Genomic DNA, 24112 nt, shown 5'->3' with positions numbered 1-24112 from the left:
TGTTTTTTTGTGAAACCGCTCAAACGTTCTCTTTTAGATTAAAACTTGTTAAAGTGTACATTTTACCCATTTTTTAAAACATTTTTCTATCTAAAATAATTGCATTGGTTTCTGTGAAACTGTATGTGATGGCTTTAGGATTTTAAGTTAAGATAATGACACAACGTCTAATACTGATACTTCACCTATGTACTGTTAAAGGTAATAGCTAAGCATTTTAATTCAGTTCTTGTAACATGTTAAGTCTCCGTACATTGTTGTCTGGTCAGCATCTGAAGGTGTGGTTCTGGTGGTCTATGAAATATAACTAAGCATGAAGTGTTTTTTTTAAAACGGGAATGTTAATATTGGTAGCTTAAGCAACGTGGACAAATGTGAAAATGCGGACCAAGTTCTGTAGATTGGGGTCCTCAAGTTTTTTCAGTTTGTTGCAGGTTTTGTTCCAGCCCAGTTTCTTAATTAGATGCCAGTTATTGATGGTGAAGCAATTCCTGCTTGTTGTGCTTCATTTTAATTACAATGCTTCGTGAGATTATGGATTAATGTCAGAAAAAAGTAAGTTTTTGATTACAGGACCCCTTCAATTGCATAGTTGAGGCTAATATTATAATGAATATGCATGGCCAGGATTCTATAGGACAGGTGGATATTGGGGCCAGTGCCACTACTTAGTTCACAACGTTAATGCGTTTAGATCTCGTATCGCACAAGTACTTCAAAGTCTGTAAGAGACCACTCACCTTGGAATGTCCAAGGTATGGAAAATGGCCCAAAAGGCTGTTAAGTTTCTGAATCCGTACTTACCTTCTTTTTCATTCCTACTCACAGTTTTTAAGGTCTTGTTTCCACAATTGCCTGCCAATTAACAATGAGAGGCAAATGACAAAATAAACTAGCATGATCACCTCATAACTTGATCCTCTTCCCATCTGTGTGTGGACACATCATGACGTATCTGAATTAATAAAAAGTTGGAAAGAAATAGGAGAGAAAAAATATTCCAGTATCTAAGCCAAAAAAAAAACCACGCTGTGTGGGATAGAAAAGATAAGGCATACGCATTAAAATGAATTTCAGCATGTTATTTGCAAACTGTAACCATTTTGCTGAGACTTCACAAATCACAGATACCATTGTCTGAACTGTGCAGCAGGGGAAAGCAAACCTCGATAACCCAGAAATGTTTTATGACAAAATTATTTGGATTGTTGTGCCAAGCTTTGTGTTTGGGTGGCAGTCGGTGGCCTAGAAAATGTACAGCTTTCAGGAAACCGCAGTATGTTCTCCACACTGGCTGTGACTTAAGGAAGGGTGCCAGCTATTGAAAAGATCAAGAAATTCCCCATAATTGATTTCAGTGGTATAAACTGTATGAAGATGTTTGAGAAAACAAAAAATCTTGTGCAATACTGGGAGACATAAACCATTGGGCTCTTCTGTCTGTCAAAGGACAGGTGTGTTTTATTTTTTAATTTCTGAGTCTGTATGAAAATGTCTTTTTTTTTTTCTTTTTGCAATTTGTAAAAAAAAAAGAAAACATTGTATTGTGTTTGTTAGTCTTCTACCAGCCCTCCTCCGTAGGTTGGCAGTGTAGTGGATTCTAGTGAGTGGTGAAGGATATATATGCTTGGATATACAGTGCATCACTTTTTCCACATTTTGTTATGTTACAGCCTTATTCCAAAATGGATTAAATTCATTTTTTCCTCAGAATTCTACACACAACACCCCATAATGACAACGTGAAAAAAGTTTACTTGAGGTTTTTGAAAATTATATAAAAAATACGTACATGTGATTTCTCAGTAAGTATTCACTGCCTTTGCCATGAAGCTCAAAATTGAGCTCAGGTGCATCCTGTTTCCCTGATCATCCTTGAGATGTTTCTGCAGCTTAATTGAAGTCCAACTGTGGTAAATTCAGTTGATTGGACAGGATTTGGAAAGGCACACACCTGTCTATATAAGGTCCCACAGTTGACAGTTCATGTCAGAGCACAAACCAAGCTCGAAGTCAAAGGAATTGTCTGTAGACCTCCAAGACAGGATTGTCTCGAGGCACAAATCTGGGGAAGGTTATAGAAAAATTTCTGCTGCTTTGAAGGTCACAATGAGCACAGTGGCCTCCATCATCCGTAAGCATAAGAAGTTTGAAACCAACCAGGACTCTTCCTACAGCTGGCTGGCTGGCCGGCCGGCCATCTAAACTGAGCGATTGGGGGAGAAGGGCCTTAGTCAGGGAGGTGACCAAGAACCCGATGGTCACTCTGAAAGAGGTCCTCTGTGGAGAGAGGAGAACCTTCCAGAAGGACAACCATCTTTGCAGCAATCCACCAATCAGGCCTGTATGGTAGAGTGGCCAGACGGAAGCCACTCCTTAGTAAAAGGCACATGGCAGCCCGCCAGGAATTTGCCAAAAGGCACCTGAAGGACTCTCAGACCATGAGAAACATTCTCTGGTCACATGAGACAAAGATTGAACTCTTTGGTGTGAATGCCATGCGTCTTGTTTGGAGGAAACCAGGCACCACTCATCACCAGGCCAATACCATCCCTACAGTGAAGCATGGTGGTGGCAGCATCATGCTGTGGGGATGTTTTTCAGCGGCAGGAACTGGGAGACTAGTCAGGATAAAGGGAAAGATGACTGCAGCAATGTACAGAGACATCCTGGATGAAAACCTGCTCCAGAGCGCTCTTGACCTCAGACTGGGGCAACGGATCATCTTTCAGCAGGACAACGACCCTAAGCACACAGCCAAGATATCAAAGGAGTGGCTTCAGGACAACTCTGAATGTCCTTGAGTGACCCAGCCAGAGCCCAGACTTGAATCTGATTGAACATCTGTGGAGAGATCTTAAAATGGCTGTGCACCGACGCTTCCCATCCGACCTGATGGAGCTTGAGAGGTGCTACAAAGAGGAATGGGCGAAACTGGCCAAGGATAGGTGTGCCAAGCTTGTGGCATCATATTCAAAAAGACTTGAGGCTGTAATTGCTGCCAAAGGTTCATCGACAAAGTATTGAGCAAATGGTGTGAATACTTAAGTATATGTGATTTTGCAGTTTATTTTTAATTTGCAAAAATCTCAATCTTTTTTCATGTTGTCATTAATGGGGTGTTGTGTGTAGAATTCAGAAGGGAAAAAATGAATTTAATCCATTTTGGAATAAGGCTGTAACATAAAATGTGGAAAAAGTGATGCGCTGTGAATACTTTCCGGATGCACTGTATTTCTTGTTTTTACTCCATTAATCCAATCTCATCATGGAGATCTGCATACTGCCCTGCTATCCAAACGGCCTTTGTTGGTCAGGGTGGCTCTACCATAGCTTTTATTAGAATTCTCTTTGTGCTACAAAAACTACAAAGCTTGTAGATTATTTTATCATTAGAGTAGACCTTTGTAAACGTTATCTTAAAACCAACCAGGTTGTTAATCACTATGTGCTTCTGGGTCTTCTTCCTGTGCTGACAGCAGCAGCCACACAGGACACATTAAATGTATAATATTCTAGCTAGCTCTCTGCACATTTAGAATCCTTCCATTTGTACTTGATATCACTTTCATGATAAAATGCATTAAAGTATGTATATTACATTTTACATATAAATCTAACCATTTAAATAATGTTTTTAATTACACATGGGCAGCACAGTGGTGGAGCAGTAACATTTGTTGCCTCACAGGGAATTGCATTCCTGGTCATTTTCCAGGGTGCGCTGGTTTCCTTCCAAGGATGTGCAGGTGATGCTAGTGTATTTGTATGAACCTTGTGATGAGCCGATACCCCTTCCAGGGATTGTTTCTGCCTTGTGCTGGATACTGGCTGGAATGGGCACAGTTGATGGATGTAATCATTAAACATCCATCCTTTTCAGAAATATTGTGGCATGGTGTGCTGGGAATTTAATGGATGTTTCAGGCAATTTAAAACACACCAAAGCCAAACTTTTCTGACGCAGATGATATTTCACACTGCCTCCTGGTGGAATCTTCCAAATTTGCAAAACCTGAGCACACCGTCACATCAAAGTATAAACCCAACCTTGGACAAAGGTTGCAATCCTGCAAGACAAGGAAACTGGTCCAAATTAACCAAGAACAATATGTACATACCTTTGATTAAATTGAACTTTGGCTGCTATAGATGTTTGGGTGAGCTGAAGTAATGTTCAGTGTTACTGCACTACTGTTACTTCAAGGGAACTGTAGTTCCAATGTCAGGGCAGTTTTTTTTTTTTGGTTTGTCCCCCTCCTATTGTAACCACTCTTCCTTAATATGTACTCAAGTTGAACCAATAGCAACACACATTAATTAAAAAAAAAAAAAGTGGTTCATCTGTTTATACACAATTGGCACACAAATGGACAAACTGATTTATGGAGGGCACAATAATCAGAATATGATCTAGTAAAAGAACATACCTTTTCATCAAATCCCTGCACAATGAAATGACTGAATTTCCACAGGTCTTACTTAACTGAGGAGTCCCACCACAGCTTGATAGAACAGTTGGAGTCTCTGTGCACTAAAATCAACCCCAGAGTCCAGCTGCCAGCCAGAGGCCCGTAAGAGGCATCTGATTCCACCCACTTTCCAGGAGCCACTCCTGTTTTGGCAGTGTACCAACACCTTTAGTACACACCGGTCATGTCCACTTCAATTCCTTTTAATTCCTGCTCTGAAACCTGTGAACTCTCTAGATTAGAGAGGCCTGTGTATGCAGTATTTAATAAACTTCTGAACTGTCAGCCTCTCAGTTCTACATCTGAAGCAAAAACCACAGAATGGCTCGGTCTTATTGGTTTCATAGTTTTGAGAAGTCAACTTTGTGTGAAAAAAATAAAATGAATCAACTTTCTAGGTAAAGCAACACATTGCATTAAACTGCTGAATCCAGTTAAAATTTACTTGTACTGTTATACAAGAGATAAAAGATTACATTTCTCACATGAGTACAGAACTTCAGTGTATGACGTGCTTGGGTCTGTCGGAGGCCTAAAACTGTGGTGACTGCAGCTGGATATTTCTCCCCATCCCTGCACCTCTTGAAACAATCCGGTGTCCATGAGACCAAACTAATTCTCTGAATCAAAAGCAAGAGTGGGAATTCCCACACCACATTTAACAGCCAGGTGTCTGTGCACTGTAGTAATAAAAGTATTAGACAAATCGTTTAAGAGGTTCCTTTTATTAAGTTACCCTGGGGAATTCAGAAGGGCAAGTCAATTGGTCTTAGGTTACTCAATTTACAATTGTGCGTGGTGGTAGGGCACATTATGCTTGAAGGTTCTCCTTCCACTATTGAGTATAATGGTCATGAAGGGACATATCTGGTTAGCAATGATATTTAAGGAGGTGGCCCAGACCCAAGGCTGGAAGCAGAAGCCCTAAAAGCACCACATGTTCCTTTCACTGGTTTCTCTTCCCATTGTGCATCCTATCCTGGTGCCATCTCTTCCCTGGTCAAATGAAACCATGCATCCAGCTGTCCACATGCAACAGAAAATGGATCAATGGAATGTTGTCTGGTTCAATGAAACCCAAGGTCCAGTTCAGACATATCCATTGTAGACACTTCAGTGGTGGAATATGGACTGGCATTCCAGTATGCAGTCCCAGATGCACCAGGTTATCATACATTACTCCAGTAACCCTCATTAAATTTCTCACTACAGTGGCCTCTGTTGGTTATCAAACTGCCCAACAGCAGTTTATGGTTTGCCTCCTTGGGCCACTCACTGTCGGCACATACACTGTCATTTCAGACTTGCTCGGACGAATTCCGGCCATAACAATTTGGCCTCTATCAAAGTCACTCGGGTCTCAACACTTCCCCATATCTTCTGCATCTACTACAAACTACCCCATATTTAACATCCATAATGTTTTGGCTCAGTGTAGTTGGTAATGAACTCTTAAAATTTAAGACTAGTCGATTGACTTGGAATGGACACTGGGGATCTGAACTGGATGTGCCCTTCCCTTACCCTAATGGAGTAAACATGCACACCTTTAGCTGCCAGACACTTCCCCCTCCTTTCAGTTTGAATGCAAATGGGTATGTAGGGGGACTAACATACCCATATACATGGAACCCTAAGAAGAGTGGGGGTGTATCTGCAGGCTAATCAAGTGCAAGAGCTACTGCAGCATCTAATTCAGCTTTTTGAGGTGGATACAAATCAAAACCTGGTACAACAGCGACCAAATTCCCAGTGCAATAAGAGTATATGGTTGAACAAGTAGAGGATCAAGTGTTTAGAACTGAAGTACACAATAAGCAGATGTGGTCACTTCTAAACCCAAACAGAACACCATTGTGTAAAAAACGAATCTGTTCCAAGTGCATTTAGATATTTATTTTGTACAGCTTTTAAACTATACACTTGTATGTTTCAAAAAAATATAACTTTTCAGCTAGCTCCAATAATGCAACAATTGTATTTCAGTGTGTGCAAACAGCCGAGGGCCAAAAGAGAAGTTGAGACCTGACTTAAGCCCCTCCATTGGCCAGGCAAAATTCACAGTGTTCAAGACAAGGCAGGAAAATCCTCTGGGTCATCTGGGTTTGGAGCAAGAGCCTGAGCCTGAGCTGGAGCCGGAGCCGGAGCCTGGGGCCATGAAGAGAAAAAAGCACACCATGAGATGCCTTTAGAAACAAACGTACATGTGTACTGCATTTTAAACATGCCAATTGCAGCAGACCACCTACACTTCAAAATGGTACAATCCAAAGAGTTAAGTCAAACAATTTACAATATTTTTAAACAAGGTCTTATCCAAAGCCCCGATACAGAAAAATAACTATTGTAGACCATGTATATATAGTGGTGCTTCCAACTTGAACCCTTTAGAATTTTCCATATTACTGCATAAATACATCAGATTTTAACCCAAGTCCTAACAGTAGATATGTAGAACCCAGCTAAACAGACAATACACTTTGTCATTTGAGGGTAATCAACCAACCATGGAAAGCCAAGTTGAACAGAAGTAAATATTAATAAATGTTTAAAGGGTTGGGTGGGGGCAGAAGTCTTCCTATTGATGCTGCAGCAGCAGCAGACCGCCCCCTTATGTGACCCTGTATTTGGATTCAGCGGGTTAGAAAATGGATGGATGGATCTTAAGTACTTCTGCTCAAGTACAAAATTGCACCTACCACTTCAGCCTGTGCTACTGCTTCTGGCCTACTGGCGAAGCCTCTTCCACGCCCACGCCCACCTCTACCTCCACGGCTAGGACGGGATAAATTGCCAAAATTTATATCAAGCTGTGAGGTAATATCATTGGTAGGCCTCCGAAAAACCTGCCGATCTTCAGCATCTCCCAGGAGCTAATGAAAACAGGTAAATATTAAATGATACATCAGTATGAAAAACTATTCACTTTAAAATCCATCTTTCTCCATTTAGACTTCTACCTTGAGCACAATTAAAATATGTACAATACAGAAAGTGACAATGAGTACCATTTTATACAACGGTCTTAAAAATGCCTTCTGTTCTGGTAGAACAAAAAAAAGAGTAATACCTTCACACTAAGTTTCATGATAAAGGTTTAAAAGAAGTGTTCTGTACACAACACTTGTGCTTAGAGTGGGCAGAATTGGGTGAAAGCCCAGCTCAACTGAAAGTCACATACCATCACAAAAGGACTGGAAAGGAATTTGCCTACCTACCTACAGACTCACTAATGTTGGCATACAGTATTTGCAGCTCAGATTTAAAAATGCTCACCAGCAGACTTTCCAGTGTTTTCAGGCATACAGCACCAGTAATGGACAAAGCAGCACAAGCAGAAACTTAGCAATGTAAGAAAATAAAGTATTTCTTGTGCTGTCCTGTCAGGTGCACACTTCTCAAGCAGCCCTTTCTGTATATGGGCTGATCCCCAGATGGAGGCCAAGAGATGTAAACGACACCATTCAGAACTGTGTATTACACAAGCTCAGTGTTCTCAAATTTGTATCCAATAAAGACACCAAAAAAAAGTGAAGACAGAATAGACAAGATTTGGTAAAAGCAATAAGCAAGGCAGATTAGTTTTGCAATATTAACATCTGGCAGGAGTAAAAGGTGGAGAGGCAAAAAAAAAAAAAAAACATTTAGATACTTACGTTTATATACTTTGAAATATGAATAACAAAAGCCTTGGAGGGCATCTTGGTGTCAGGTTTACGAATGTTGAATTCAGCCTTTGGTTTACTCTGCTCCTGTAGAGCTTTCCATTCATCCAAACTCATCTCTGCAGCAACCTCCTCTTGCTGATCTACTTCACCATCAACTCCTCTATGAATTAAGTGGGGAAATGTTCTGAGTGGCAGATTTAAATTGTAATGTCAAGCCCTATAAAAAGAGGGGCAAGAGCCTGCGCCAGCTGGCTACCCCAAGGTAAAAAGCAAAGAGGCCCAGCTATATTAGCATTACGGGGGGGAAAAAAAAAAAAAGTCCACTGGCACTGTTCAGTGCTCAACTATTACTTTCCCAAAGCAAACACCCAAGGCATAGAGTGTCACAAAATTAATGGTCTGAAGGACACCTTACCTACTGCATAGGAAAATAACTACAGACAATTACATTTAAAAGTGCACAAAGGAGGAAAAGCAAAGACAACACAACCACTTTATGCTTACACACTTATCTTGGAATGAATTTAACTGGAAAGATACGGTGGAACAAAAATGCTGTGATCAGCTCCACATAGAGGATGTACAGGAAATTTTCAATGAAGCTTAAGTTACAGGTAAATGAGAAGACTCATTTACAGAACATGGATGAACTCCAAATAAAGGCAGTAGATTCAGAATTAGAAAGCTTGTGTAAACCTACAACTTTCAGAAATATCACTACACTGTGTAGTCATCTTACTAGTCCTAATAATGGGACAAAAATAACTAGGTGCACCACCCACACTACGAAGGCACCAGGAATACAGTGCACCACACAGAGCTTGACAACTGTAGGAAGTGTCCAATCTAACTGGTGCTAAAATGTAGCTGGCTAGATGAAAATATAACTGCAGAGTAATAGCACCATGCAAGTACAGATGCCATGTGAAGAGATCATGCGGCAAGTCTTGATACCTGGCATTCAAACCACCCATAAGTTACTAAGAAAACAGATCAACATTAAATTTGCCCATTTCTAGAAAGGCTTGTTACAGCAGATGGCTAATACTCAATACTGGTACAATCATATGCAGACTAGAAAAGATTTTCATTGATAAAGACAGTAATTCAGTTTCATCAGGCCTTAGTCAAAGATCTCTGCTCAAAATGCACTTGGAACCAAACTGCTACAAGATTCACTTAACTTTCAGATTTACACTGCAGTAAAGTCAGACTGAATCTGGCTACATACCGGCCTTCCCCATCGATATCTGGGTTTTCACTTGCCTCCGTTTCTGGAGCCTCTTCAACAGGAACGTTTTGCTCGGTTTCACTACAAAATGAAAAATACATGCATGAACTGAAACTTGATTTTAAAACAAGATAACTAGCATAAAAACCACATTCTCAACACTACCACAGAATTAATCAGCATTACATGAGCATGGTTTTTAGTTTCAAATGAAGTTGTCAAAAGGCAAGTTTGAAACATTGTCTATAAAAAACCTGTTACAAAAGTATGCTTCTTCCAAAAACCCAAACTTGCAGGGGCTAAGCAAGATAAACCTTTTGCTGATACTGCTGGCAAAAATCACTACTTACACACTGTAAAAGTGAAGCAACTGGAGGTGCCTCCGAAGATCTTCAGTCCATTGCTATCAGGCAAGTCAATGCATCCTCCAAACATACAAGTTCATTTTGAAAATTCAGCATGATGTACACATTTATCTGATTGGCTGTATTATCTGTATTCTTGTTTATGTATGCATCTGAATTGCCCCTTGGGATTAAAGTTTCTCAAATCTAAATGCAGACGGGAACATATATAGAATCTGCCAGCACAGACAAGGTTTTTAGTGTACAACAGTGCTCCCCGGTTCGACCTCCCCCAGAGGGCCTGCAGGTTTTTGTTCCAACCAGCTTCCGTTTTTAATTGGGCTAATTAAGTGAACTGTTTTCCCAAATTGTGTTTTGGGAACAATATAGAAATTAGAAAACTAAGTTTGGTTTAACTCTTTCAGGGCTGATGTCGACTTCTCAAAATTCAGGAGTAGAGGACGGTAATTAGCTGTTAACTGCAACAAAACTCACCCCTTAGGTTTTTAGGTTGACTTTCTTTGCTAGAAGTTACATAGCATTGTTGATTTAACCTCGATGTGTGCATGAGTAGTGAAGAGCAATCAACCTCTAAAATGGCACCAATGATCTGGCGAAAGACCAGAGCGAATGTGCAAAGCAAAATACTCCATGGATGTTTTACATAGTTTTGTAAAATAGGACTCAGTTTGATGTAAGTGATCTGGAGATGGACATCAAAAACGAAAGAAAGGTATCAGCTTAGCTGATTGTGGTGGTGAACACTTTAGTGTAAGTAATGTGCCTACAGCAGCGTTTACCTGGGAGGACCACCACTTATGACAACAAGAGGTACAAACCATACTGCGTCACACTGCAACTGCCACCCACCTGCTGTGCAAAGAAAGCCAGGCAGCTGACCCACTGTGCATTCCTGGTGACCACTGAGGTGCCCCCAATGCAGCCAGTGCCACCAAACATGACGAACATGCACCAACAGCAGCTGCAGCACATAACAGACATTTATTGTTGACTTGTGAAACCAACCCTTTGTGTGCTTTTCAGAAAAGTGAGTATTTTGGAGAAAATATTCAACCCTCAGAGTTTATATATAAAAAAAAAAAAAAGGTTAAAAAATGTACCAAGCAGTTATAGGAATAATGTATTTTTCCTTTTGAAACAGTATATTCATCTTGATTTTCATTCTATTTTTCAAGGTGTTCTAATTGTTTAATTAATCCATTATTTATTAAATCAGTGGGTCTAATGCTAAAGTAGCAGCCTTTGATTATTCAATGTTTGCCAGCGACTGCTACTTTTTTTTTGTCATTAGTAGATACAACTAAGGTGAAAAACTGTACATAGAAAGGGTAAAATAGAATGAAAACAAAAGAGTTAAGCATTTAAATCTATGGCAAAAGCTGAAATATTTCTAAATGTCTTATAAATGTAAAAATGATGCTGCGCTTTTCTGAATGTAGAAGAGAGGAAAAAAGAAAAAAAAAAAACAGCTAATGAAATGAGATCAGTGTTATCCGGTGTTGTCACCAATTAGGAATCTGGTTGGAACAAAAACCTGCAGTCACAGGGGCGCGCGCCCCAAAGACCGAGTTTGGGAAACACTGGTGTAGTTATGTCAATGCCTACATTGCATCTCAATATTCATTTGGACTTAACAGATTCAAACAGATATTGAAACAGGATTTCCAGAAAAAAGCATTCACTGCACTCTGTATGTGCAGGAAGAAAAACTACATCTGCAATGCAGTGCCTCAAATACCAGTGAAGTTTAATCATTTTATCAAACTACCACATAAATCAAGACTATTTCTAAATTGGAGATCCTGCCAGCTCCAAAAAGCTTGAACTGAACTGCAAATTCTCAATAAGCAGGATCTCAAAAGAAATCTGTACCCTTCAAACTGTTGGATGACCACCATTATAAAATAAACAGTATCCACTGTCCAAACACACACAATGGCAAAACATGTGGATTTCCCTTCAAATTAAGATCAGTTTATTCAGCAGCAGTACCCATTAACAGGCATATATTTAAAAATATTCTACCCATGCAACCTCCACTGGCAGTAGGATTGTTCATGCAGATAATCTCAGGGACTAAAAAAAAAAAAAAAAAAAAGTTATTGTCAAAGAATGTCACCTTTGACAAAGGACTGGGAGAAATTTCTCCTCTGCTAGTAATGTCCCAGTCAACTGGGAGTGCTATTGTGAAGTGGAAGAATCGAGGAGCAATAGCTCTGCTTCTAAGTGATAGATCACACAAGCTTGGAGCAGGGCCACTGAGCATTGAAGCACTTGGCAGGTAAAGGTCATCCACCATCCATTGCATCACCCACCAAGTTCCAAACTACCTCTTGTTTTTAAAAAAAAAAACACACAACCACCACAAGAAATGTGCATGGGAACCTTCATGAAATGGTTTTCCACTGTTGAGCAGATTTTGCACAATGCAGAGTGATGTCTGGAATGGTGTCAAGCAAGCCACCATTGAACTCTGGAGAGGTTCAAACTTCACTGGAGTGATTAATCATGCTTCACTTCCTGGAAGTCTGAAGGAAGAATCAGGGTTTGGCAGATACTAGAAGAATACTACCATCTGGTCTGCACAGGGAATACTGGTAAAGTGTGGTGGAAGGGAGATGGGCTGAGGCAGTTTTTCCAAGGTTTCTGCTAGACCCCTTGGTCCTAGGGAAGGCAGCATGCACTAATACAAAACATTGCTGCTCCCACCACACGATTAACCCACCTCAAGGTCCCAAATTAGAACCCAAGCACAGCCATGCAATAGGTGACACCTCAGCACACCACTAGTTCAAATGGAGTGGAACAGTGGGAGTTAAAATACAGTATACAGTGGCTGGATTGAAAATCCTGCCACCAACCCAGAGTTTTCCCTGCAAGCAAAATTTAAATATTTAAAAAAAAAAATCTTTAATTCAATAACTTTTATACTCCACACTCTAAGAAGTCAAGACTTACCATTCACAACTAGTCCCAGTAACCCTTAGAAAAACTAAATTCAGCCATGTCATATACTCAAAGGGTCAAAACTTAAGAAATTCTCGTTTTGCAAACAATATCTGGTCATTCTGGCATACAGTAACATTCTTTAGAAAAACACATTAGCAAATGTACACAAATATGACAAAATGGTGCACCTTATTGAAAATGAATTTGTTTTAGTAACAGAAAGTACAACATCTGAATACTAAGAGTGCCACAACCAAACCTGTATACTGCAGCCTTTGTTCATTCCTGGCTGGAAGACTGTTGTCCCACCATTACTTCAGATTCACTTTAATATAACTTGCCTTATAAGTATTGTAAATGTAAAACATGTCCTCCTATGCAAGTGGTCTTTGGGGAAGATGCACATGGAACTTGCTTACAGTGAACTAAAGTGAAATATTGGTTGCTGTGCTATTAAGCTGTGTAGCAACGTAGTATACTGCTTTGACACCATACTTTAAATATTAAGAGATTTTTATTGTATTTCCTGGTCATGTCAGCCTCCATCCATTTTTCTAATTCAGAAAGCAGAGATCTAACAAACGTGGCTACTCCGATAACCACACTTCCAAAACCACTTTTGCCATGCCGGTTGAACTGTGCATCCAAGTCACTTGAAGCCTCCTTTAAAAACGTTAAGCTCTTATTCAAATCAGTGAACTGCACAAGTGTGCATGTCCCCAAGTGAAGGTCTGCTTTATTCTGCCGATAGAACTGGGATCAAGATTTTTACCTTTCATGAAAGGTTCTTCAAACTCCAACTATATGTAAGAAATTTATTTAAAGACCTGTCTGGAGCACCACATGCTTTCTGCATTGTAATCATGTGATTGCTGGCAGTCCTTTGAAAGAGAAAGGCTTTAATAATGTATTAAACAAAAGCATATAATGGAGAACATTAATCTGTCACAAGTCGGTTCATATGGTACTTCATCCTGTATTAGATTACAGAGATACAATATGCTGCAGTCCAAAGTCAGGAGTTAGCTGGAGGGACTGCATACTTGAATTAACTCATTCTACTTCGAGTAGTTAAAAGGCAAGATGAGCTTTTCAGTTAGACTAAAAAAAAAAAGTGTTACTCAATACATTGTACATATAAATGTGGAATAAGCTTTTCTAAAAATGCTTAGCTTTCAGTGAACTTGTAGCATAAGCAAAATTACTTATGTAAAACAAAAACGCACCAAACTTTGCATGATGGAACACTTGTGTAAACTCAATCATGGACTATTTTAATTTGCCAATATAATTTTCATTTGTCAGCAAGATGAGCTTGGCAGTGTTTAACTATACAAGGAGCACAGCAAAACCCAAAAGAAAACAGAACCAAAACACCAAATATATCAGCCTAAGACTCACCAAAAATCAGACATGAAGTGCTAAAACAATGTCTACTTGGCATCATGAGCCAAAATGAAATTGCAACTTTAGATGCATTTTATTATACAAAACAATGCTAAAATCCAATGCATTTTAATTTCCTCAGGAGCTAAATTTACCTCATTTCATCCTTAACTGATCCCCAATTACGAGGTCCACTTCCACCACGCTTTTCCTCGGGTCTAATTCCCCTAAGATAAAACATACAATAACTTAACTTTATATGGGTATCCCAGGCCTACCCTGTCATTCACCATTACAGTTTAATGTCAAACATGCAAACAATTGTTTTCATGTTGTCAACTTTGAAATGTATCTGAAGAATGACAATGTAAAGGTATCAAGCCTGGCTTAAACTTTCTTTAAAAAAAAAAACTGCTTTAATATAAAGAATGGGGTGGTTGTTTTCATGTATTCTAAAAAAACTGCAAGGGGAGGATGGTCTACACCAGTTGCAAGTGTCAAACATCCAGGTTATACCCACAATTAAAAAAAAACCCACACCAAACAAGTTATAACCCACTAGAGGATTAAAGAGGATGAAAAATGAAAAACATGAAAATGGGATTTCCAACAGTGGCAAGATTTATGAAAATACTGGCAACTGGGATAAAGGTTTAGATGACAAATTAGTGAATTAAAAATCCTTTACAATTATTCATTTAACATACTTCACATTTATGCTCAGTAGGGTTGTGTAATCAATTGATTTTGCCTAAAATCAGATTGAACATTGTATTACAATTATAATTGGGCTATACAATATAAAAATGTTACAGTATACTTAAATTCTACAGGTCTCCTGAAACCAGAGTATTTATATTAAACAAAACTCGCATTTAAGAAATTGTGAATGCATGAAATAATTTAATAAATTCCTATAAACCTTCATTGTGATATTAAATCTTAAAAACACAGATTAACAAAAAAGGTCTACTCTATGAAAGGAATTAAAGTTCAGCCAAACCTAATGTGTGAGGTGCAGAAGGTGATCACCAGATCATATAAAAAGTGATTTTTCCTTTAAATTATCTGCTACTCAAATGGATAAAAAAAAAAAAAAAACTGCTTCTTTCTTGTAACACTGCTGCTGAAAACAAGCAAAGGTTTTCCCCAGTATTCCCCCATTTCAAACCTCCAATATACACTCATCCCTTTTCTTAGGTGGGGAGGGGTTGGATGCCATCAACAAAGACCTGTAAAAATCAAACATTACATGTAATATTTACTGTGGTGTGGTGGGTAGCATTTCCCTTCACTGTTAGATATAGTTCTAAAATGTCATATTGATAATATATAAAGTCTTAGGGATACTATATTTTCACCAAAAAAGCTAAAAGATAATTTGCCTTTGAGGGTCTTGTCAGCCTTTTGGAGTCAACTAGCACCCCACGGCATACTGATGCTCCTCCAATCCGAACCCAAATAATTTGGTCTGGATTACTCATTAAAACAGGGAAAAGAGCCATCTAACTGCTCTACTTGCCTCCCAATTTCTGATGAATTCGGATACAAAATTGTTTGCAAAGGTCTTTGCACTTTGCATGCCGAAGGATGTTCATAAATTAAATTGAAATTGGCATCACCTTTTGCATATTAGATGCATCCCCACACAATCACAAAACTGTAGCCCTGGTAAATGAACTACATACTATTAAAAAAATTAAAAAAAATTTTCAACCAGAAAAAAAGCGCTTTAGATTAGTTAAAATTTACAAAGGATTCAGTCCAAGACTTCCAACACAGTTTAGATACACTAGCTGTTCTCTCATTACAAGCTCATCATCCAGCATTTACTCTACAACATTCACATCCATACTGACATGAACAAAAAAAAAAAAAAAGCCATGGAGAACACACTTATCAGAATATTAAAAGGCTACTTTTCCACTCTTCACAATACTCAATTACCTACCCTACATTTAAAGCACAAACATGCAGTCAAAATCATGCTATCCCCTAAGGGGGTTGGGGGAGAAGCACAATACCACCATGAATGTGAAAATAGATGACAAATAGTCATTCTACAGACATAGTTCACATAAAAAAGGAATTCATTAAGCTTACTGAACATTAATGAACAAATACAAAAAGTACTTTAAAGTTATAGTTGCAGGTCAAAATGCGACATGGACAGAATTGTTTTTAATCAAGTGCTACTTACGCTCTGTCACTCCCACTATGTCGTTCAAATTCTCTTTTTCCTCTTTGGTCAAAACCATCAAAGTTTCGCTGAAATCCCCCTCTCCCTCTACCACGAAACCCTCCTCTCCCAGCTCCACGACCTCTCATTGGTCTGTCATATCGATCAGATGACCTGTGTGAGGAGAAGCAAGTTTAGTGCACTTCAACAATTTGTGTTCCAATTTAAATAATGTTGTAGGCCCTTGTAATAAAATTGACAGCTTTTTACTACTTCCATGTTGACTTTTCACAATGTGGATAAAAACTTAACTCTTAGTCTTAGCCAGTAACAATTTCCTTGGACTTTGAATACAAAATGTAGAAGATGCTATCACTCAGCTATAAAATCAATTGGGGTCTTTACTATATTCTTAGGTTTTAACAGTACAAAGTTCTTTCCCTAGGCCATCCAACTAGCAAAAAAAAAAAAAAAAATTACTACAAAAAAAGACTAATCAGTAGATTGCCTAATCATAACAATTTACGGTAATTGTGTTGTAGTGCAACGTATTATGCTGGTAAAGCAAGTGCAGGTCTTTGTTGCAAGCTTACATAAACAAAGCTGAAAGGCAGAATTTACCAAAGAGAAAGCAGCTTTTAATAGCCTCCACACTAAAAATAAAACAGAAAAACTGAGGAAAAAAAAAAATCTAAGAAGTCATCCTGAGCAATCAGATAGCAAGGGAAAACACTACCACTTCAATGAATTCAGACCTTAATAGAAAGGGACACTGTCTGGTGAGAGTTTGTGTCTAGTATTGCAGCTCATATTTTCAATCAGGAAATGGAGAAAATTTGAAATTGCTACTCAATAGACTTTAGCCGATCAAAATTTGTCCACTTTACTTGTAACCTTTAAGCATGTTAGTCTTGTATCTTCTTGATAAACATTTGATAAGATGTTTGTGTACCATACAGAATGAATGTTGGTAAGAAACAAGTTCTAAAATTAAAATGATAATCCATACTTTTAATTACATATCAGGAATTGTGTCTACCTGGTACAATGGGGAAAAAAAATAGTAAATGTAAATTAACAGCAAAAAGCTATAATGTAATTAAATGACTAAATTACTAAAACCTTTAAGTGCAGGTTTAAGCAGTGCTTACCGGCAAAAAAAACAATTGAATCAATGTGTTAAATTGTTAAACAAATGGCCAAAACTTACTAAACATCGTTTCAGGTCAATTACAGAAGTAGACAGACTATCAGAAGCACTTTATATTCTTTAATGCCATGTTTTCTCTTCATTTTATTAGATGTATTTTAAGGGAATTGTATTCTATTTTTATGGTCATTCAATAAGACTACAGAATTTAATTTTGCTAAATAAAAAATGAACAGGTATGACCTTCGATCTATAGTTTAATATACCAAAGCTAACACTGATAGAATACAAGGAGCTTGTGTAAAACCAGACATGGGCAATTAGTTTTCATCTTAGCATCAGCCCCCAAAAAAATTATTGCAGCATGCCTACTAAACTTCAAAGGGTTTATCAAAATACACAATCCATTTTCAGGTTTACAATAAATTTAACCACACAGAAGAACGGATTGAATAAAAATGACATCCCCACTGGCATTCATGAAACTGCATAAAGAGACATGGTGTACTGGAACACACGAAAAAATGCACAAAAGTTAATTTCCTGACATAGTCGACTGTCAAGGTTAAATACATGTTTGCTGTGCAAAACCACTTCACCGATCAAAACTAGTGACTACTATTTTCCTAGAAATGCACCATTTAGCTGGCTTAGACTCAACCCAGCTCTGCATGTGTTTAATATTAAATTAAAAAAAAAAAACACAACACTTTCAGTATTTTCATTTGAAGGGTGCATTAGCCAACCATAAAGAGCTCTTGTATCCGATGACAGTACTCGTAACGTGGATCTCCGTGGCTTACCAGGGCAGAGTTGCATATGCTGCACCTAAAAAGCACTTCCCCCTCCCCTGAACACTTTCTGGGTCCATTGCACCATTATAACCCACTCAAAACCCGTTTAGCTTCTCCTTCTGACTTCAATGCATTTCTGTGATTTCACCAAACTTTGTAGGGTTCATTTATCATGTAGTAGTCACATGTGAATCTGTACTTGACTAAGGCTCTAAACTGGGGTGACAACTCCGTACCCTGAAAAGCTGCAACCTTTCAACATAAATTGGTTCTTGAAGTTAAAGTATGTCATTTAAACATTGTTATATTTGTGCTAGACTGTGGAGTTACAAGTTCACACCAGTGATTTTCACTTTTCTAGGAGAAAGGAAACCCTACTACAACCACCAAAATTATGTATGGAACATTAAGTCAAAACAATACCTTCCTAAATATTCTTAAAACCCATTTCATTAACACATGCAAGTATGAATGATGAATCAACTGCTCAGACATTACCAGCATTTCCCATCTTCGCGAGCTGGCCAGAGGTAAAGAAGACTTAACTTAAAATGCTGAATAGACCCCTTTGCACTAAACACTATGGCAGCAATACACATCTTGAACTTCAAACTACTTTCAATATCAAAAACCATTAGTGTAAGCTATCTAACTAAGGTAACAATGGTTAGAACCTACTCAACTGACATACTAGTTAGAATATACAGTAAGTTTGAAGCCTCCATGGCAATGAGACAACTAGCTTAGGCTACCATTACACAGTGACATTTAGAAATTTAACAGCTAAAAAAGCCTGGATTGCTTAGCAATTTGCAGTGCTTACTTCAACAACATTACAGAATGTGAAAATTGGCAACCTGGAATTTATACATAGTGGAATTTCACCAACACCATACTAAGATTAAAACAGTTTTGTAGCTTCATTTTGAAATTATTGAAGGAAAGTAGACATACATTTCTACAGAAAACTCCACAGGCACATCAGCATCATTTTGACGATTCTCTCGAAAAATGACTCTACGTTCATTTCGTTCTATTTTTGCCTCTGTTCCACGGTTCTCATTCTGAACAGGCTGAGAACCACTTCTGGGAGGGCGCTTCTGACCTAAAAGGGAAAAGAGGTCCAAGATATAAGTAGGGTTGTAACTGAACTGCACAAGATAAAGCCACTTTGTTAGCTTTAAAAAGGCCTCCTTTAGATCATTGCAAACTTTCACATTCCCATGGGACCGAATAAACCCTTGGCAAGAATATGCTATTATCTTCCCTATATGAACTTGCCCTAGTAACCTAGATCCAGTGAAGCACCAAACAGAAGTCAGCCTCCAGTGTACCATCTGATTGGGAACTATTCAGTTGCTCTTTGTAGGCAGCAAAAGTAATCTGATAGCTTGATGTCAAACTAACATTAGTGCACAGCTTTCTAATATAATTAAACTAAAAATGTCAAATATCAAACTATAAAAATGTGGTGAAGCAACTGTCTACAACTGGTAAAATACCAAGTTACAGGGAGTTGAACATTCCATATAATTTTATGAATCTACACACCCAGATACTATGACTATATATAGTTATTAGTCAATACACGGCAGGTGGATTAAAAGATCGCTAAAACAAAATAGCTCATAGGAGGCAGTGTCACCAAAATAGAACACATTGCCTTTTGCAGTGCAGGCTCTTTGTTAATTCAAAGTGGCCACATACAGACGGACAGATAAAAATGTAGGCCTACAGCTGTAATATATTATGGTATATCACCAAAAAGAACCTATTTATTGCAGGGGTCAGACATACCATCGTAATACAAGGACTTAAAGGAGATTTTGCCTATCAGTTACATGGTTTACCCTCTGATGGCAGAGATGTAACAGAGTACACTGGAAGGCAACTAAAGCCAAGCAAGTACAATCACTGCTGTTGGATAGGTTAATTGGGAGTGACTGGGACAGAAGAGTAGGAGTTACCATGAAAGTTTGGGAACCAGCCAGGTGATCCCATTTAACAAATCAGTGCACAATAGAAAAACAAAAATGTGGTTAAGCAGCCCAGGAAAGTAGTATGCCAGGGTTAGGGAATCATGGAACAACTTTTAGGAGCTCTGTTCAAGATGGATGTCTGAAATTAGATTGTCTGGCTTAAAGTCCCGACCGGAAGAAGTGGAGACAACTAATGGGATCACACTGGGAGGGTTTATAAAAAGAGAAACTGTTAACATGAACAACCCCTAAACTCCCAGAGTGGTACTTGCTTACCACTGCAGAACCAGGAAGGCGATCTTCTGGTACAAATGTGACAAGTTATTGTTGAATGTACAGAATACAGCAGAATTCTTAGTCAATGGGTACTAACAGTAACAGCTTCAGTTACAAGTCCGAATGGAGCTCTTATATTCGATTCTAGCGGACTTTATGGACATGGCAATGAAAGTCAAATCATGGATAAGTCTGCAGGCTGAGGAGGATCCTTCCTAAATTAAAGTGAAAATTCTATAGGCCATTTTCCATCAAGGAGCTCTAACATATTATGATGACATAACCAGAGTACAACTAGAAGAAAAACAAAATTGAAATGGTTTTTAAAAATAGTGCTGAGAAAACACCTGTGCAGTAGGAGTGGGCAGATCGATCCAAATATGGACAGCATTGATGCAAACATTTGTACTGGTATCTGATTGATACTAGTGTGATGGGAGCGATACTTTAGTTTCAGTTTCTATCCTCTACTTTCAGTATGTTGCTCCCTTTTCATCAAGGGACATGTCTGTTGCTCCTTCACATCTCACAAGAACACTTCCCTTTGGTTCCTCCCCTGCATTGCTGTGTTCTGTTGTTACAAACAAGATTTTAGGATGCAGTGAGTGAGAGCATGGCAGAGAGAAAGGAGTGTTGTGTGGAAGTATTTTACAGTTGTAAATGAGAACATCACAAAATGTGATGTCTGTATGAAGGTTATTTGCTACTGTGGCAACACCTCTCATTTATACAAACATGAGTTAAGAACTGAGCTGTAACAGAAAAACAGAAGGAGCAGGGAAATCCCTCAGACAGACCCAGACCCCAGTCAGAGACAGAAGAATATCTCCTTGGACACAAGAGGGTTTTGGGGGTAAAATGGCAAAGGTTAAGAAGAGCCAATAACAGTTTGTACTTTTGTTTAATTATCTGCATTTTGTTTATTAAAAAGTAGAAGTGTAATGAAAAAAAAAATCTATTTGCTTCTGAATAAAAACACAAAGAATCAAGTTTTGAAACATTTGATCTTCAGCAGTAATTTTTTTGCACTTTATTTTCAAAATGTCGAAGTGCAAAGAGAAGAAATTTTTTAAAACATTCACATTTCATGTTAGCAAATTAATATTTACCAAAAACAAAATCAGGAGTCCCAAGTTTTAACATGCACATGATTAACTATGGAAAGAGAAAAAAATAACTTGGTGGTCATGCAAATGTGTTCAGATTTAGCATATTGATAATGTATTCACCTCAAATCATGACACAGTGCTCTCCTACATCATGAAAGGTACATAAGCGGACTTTGTAATTTACAATGTAGCGATATTTTGAAATTATGGCCTGTATATACTTGGTATCTGATCAATACCAGGTCTGCAGTATCGCTTAATAAAGGCTCCTAAACAGTAGACGGTATTTTAACTTTAGCAAAAACTAATGCATTGCACCAATTCTTTTTTGATTGTCAATAATTTGCTGCAAAGTGTTTGTCAATTAAAGTAACTCGTGTATTCGAATAAGAGGATGCTTGAGGCATCTTTTAACCATTATGTGCACACTAAAGTGCAACAAAAGGCTTGGTCCTTAAGTAGTTTTTGGAAAATACTAATCGGTGTCCACACCACATTCAGAACAAAGTTAGAAGGGTCAATCTGGTTGTTACCCTACTTTTTCCTCGAATCCAATCAACTCCGCTTTCATTTCACATCACAGAAATAGCTTTCAAATGTATATTTGAGAGGGGGAAAAAAAAAAACAAAACAAAAAAAAAAACACACCACACCACACACTATAGAAAGAAACAGCCTCCATTCAAAGATGGGGGCACACCCCTACGAGGTGGTCCCTGTCCTTAAACCAACCATACGAAAATGATTGTCTTGTTTCAGAAGCAACACATCGGGTACAGCTAAATCTAGCTAACACTCACTGTTGAGCCACTTCGGTCCGAGGTTTGAAAAAGTACAACTCAGGGTTAAAAACTGAGCACGACTTGTGACGCTCACTAGTCCGACGGACGGCCCCTCCCTCTTCGAACGACGGCGATTGGTCAAAAATAGGTGGACGATTGCATCCCGTGACAATTAATGTATCTCCGCAAGTTTAACAAAAAAAAAAAAGCTAACGGACTAAGCAAGCACATGGAGACGTTTGGCATCTTCGATTGTGCGCTGCATCAGTTTACTTTTACTGGAAATATTAAATGAGACTTAAAGCGAAACTAAACAATTGTTGCTGGCAACCACAATTATCAACGCAAAGCGTCACAACAGCAGCGAAGGACGCTCTAGGCCTTAGCAATTAACAGTGGCCATGCGCCACCTAGACTCGCTGATTAGCGGCAGAACGAATGACTTCTTGGTATACATGCCTTCCACTCTTCATAAGTGGTTTCTCTGATCACACCTGGGCGTTTCACTATTCCACTATTACTATAACAGACCCCGTTATCGTCGCTCTGGTTCAGCAAAACCCTGTAACGAAAACATCTGCGACGTTGCGGTCCTTTCGCCCTGACCATGCATTTTTACCTGCAGAGATCCTCGAAGTCGCCTCCTCGTTGCTGGGGGGAAATCCGACGATTTTTCGATCTCTCTGAGTCTCCCGTTTACCCGACTTAGGCTGGGTAACGTTGCCTTTCTTGAGTTCCTCTTTCTTTTTCTTAATTTTCCGCTCCTCTGCTTCCCGCAGAATATCGAACGGGTCTGCTTCATCATCCAGCAGCTGGGAGAAGCGGTTCATCACCGCGCATCCAAAAGCATCCTCCATGGCGGCAGACACCGGGCTACTAATCGCTCCTTTCATGGCACCGTTTAACATTCGAGAACTTTGAAGGTATTGACCACCACTTCGATTTGGCTCTCTAAGTTAGGAGCGCTGAATGCCCCGGGATAGCATCCTCTGCTCTACGGCACTGTTTCTAGCCTCGCAACTCTCCAGAACGATGATGCTACTGCAGGTTAACAGGTGAAATCGCAAGATGGCGGGCTCATTTTATATGTAATTATAACCACGCCCATGCCTTATTAATATTAATAAGTCATTAAAGCCGAACCTGTGAATTCTGCAGCTCAGCCCTTGCCCTTTTGGTCTTGTCTGTAAAAAAAGTAATTGAGAGGAGGCGTATTCTGAAAATATATATATTTTATACATCTATATGTAATGTATCTGTCCCTCGACTGTTAAGTGGTTTAACAACAGATAGATGGATATAATTTTATGTCACTTGCTTTGTGAAGACGGTACTCCACGTTCTGGGTTCAACTAATCACTTCAAAGTTGTACTCATCTTTTGACTCCCATATTTAAAATAATGTTAATTCTATCCCAGTTTTCTTCTTACTGACCTGTCACTATTTTTGGAGGAACAACAACAACAACAACATTTATTTATATAGCACATTTTCATACAAAACAGTAGCTCAAAGTGCTTTACATATTAAAGAATAGAAAAATGAAAGACATAATTATAAAAAATAAATCAACATTAACATCGAATAAGAGTAAGGTTCAATGGCCAGGGGGGACAGAAAAACAAAAAAAACTCCAGACGGCTGGAGAAAAAATAAAATCTGTAGGGATTCCAGACCATGATACCGCCCAGTCCCCTCTGGGCATTCTACCTAACATAAATGAAACAGTCCTCTTTGGATTTAGGGTTCTCACGGAAGGGCTTGATGATGA

At 38.7% G+C, this 24112-nt stretch overlaps 1 protein-coding gene across 2 annotated transcripts; it reads right to left on the bottom strand.

Annotated features, from left to right (window-relative positions):
- Positions 1–6344: 6344 nt before the first annotated feature.
- On the bottom strand, positions 6345–23421 carry LOC120532655 (intracellular hyaluronan-binding protein 4-like). 2 transcript variants are annotated; one of them, XM_039758864.1, is made up of 8 exons: positions 22960–23421; positions 19149–19299; positions 16272–16424; positions 14227–14298; positions 9372–9452; positions 8129–8300; positions 7172–7345; positions 6345–6620 (listed from the first exon to the last, which is right to left on the bottom strand). In XM_039758864.1, the coding sequence occupies exons 1-8, from the start codon at positions 23246–23248 to the stop codon at positions 6540–6542; spliced, it is 1173 nt and encodes a 390-aa protein (XP_039614798.1). In that variant the 5' UTR covers positions 23249–23421; the 3' UTR covers positions 6345–6539. The 2 variants fall into 2 exon arrangements, with proteins under 2 accessions (XP_039614798.1, XP_039614800.1); XM_039758866.1 differs by lacking the exon at positions 14227–14298.
- Between the last annotated feature and the right edge of the window lie 691 nt (positions 23422–24112).

The sequence above is a fragment of the Polypterus senegalus genome, chromosome 7 (genome assembly GCF_016835505.1).
Source record: "Polypterus senegalus isolate Bchr_013 chromosome 7, ASM1683550v1, whole genome shotgun sequence".
Taxonomy (NCBI): domain Eukaryota; kingdom Metazoa; phylum Chordata; class Cladistia; order Polypteriformes; family Polypteridae; genus Polypterus; species Polypterus senegalus.
The sequence above is the reverse complement of the archived record's forward strand: the minus strand, read 5'-3'. Positions and strand labels throughout refer to the sequence as shown.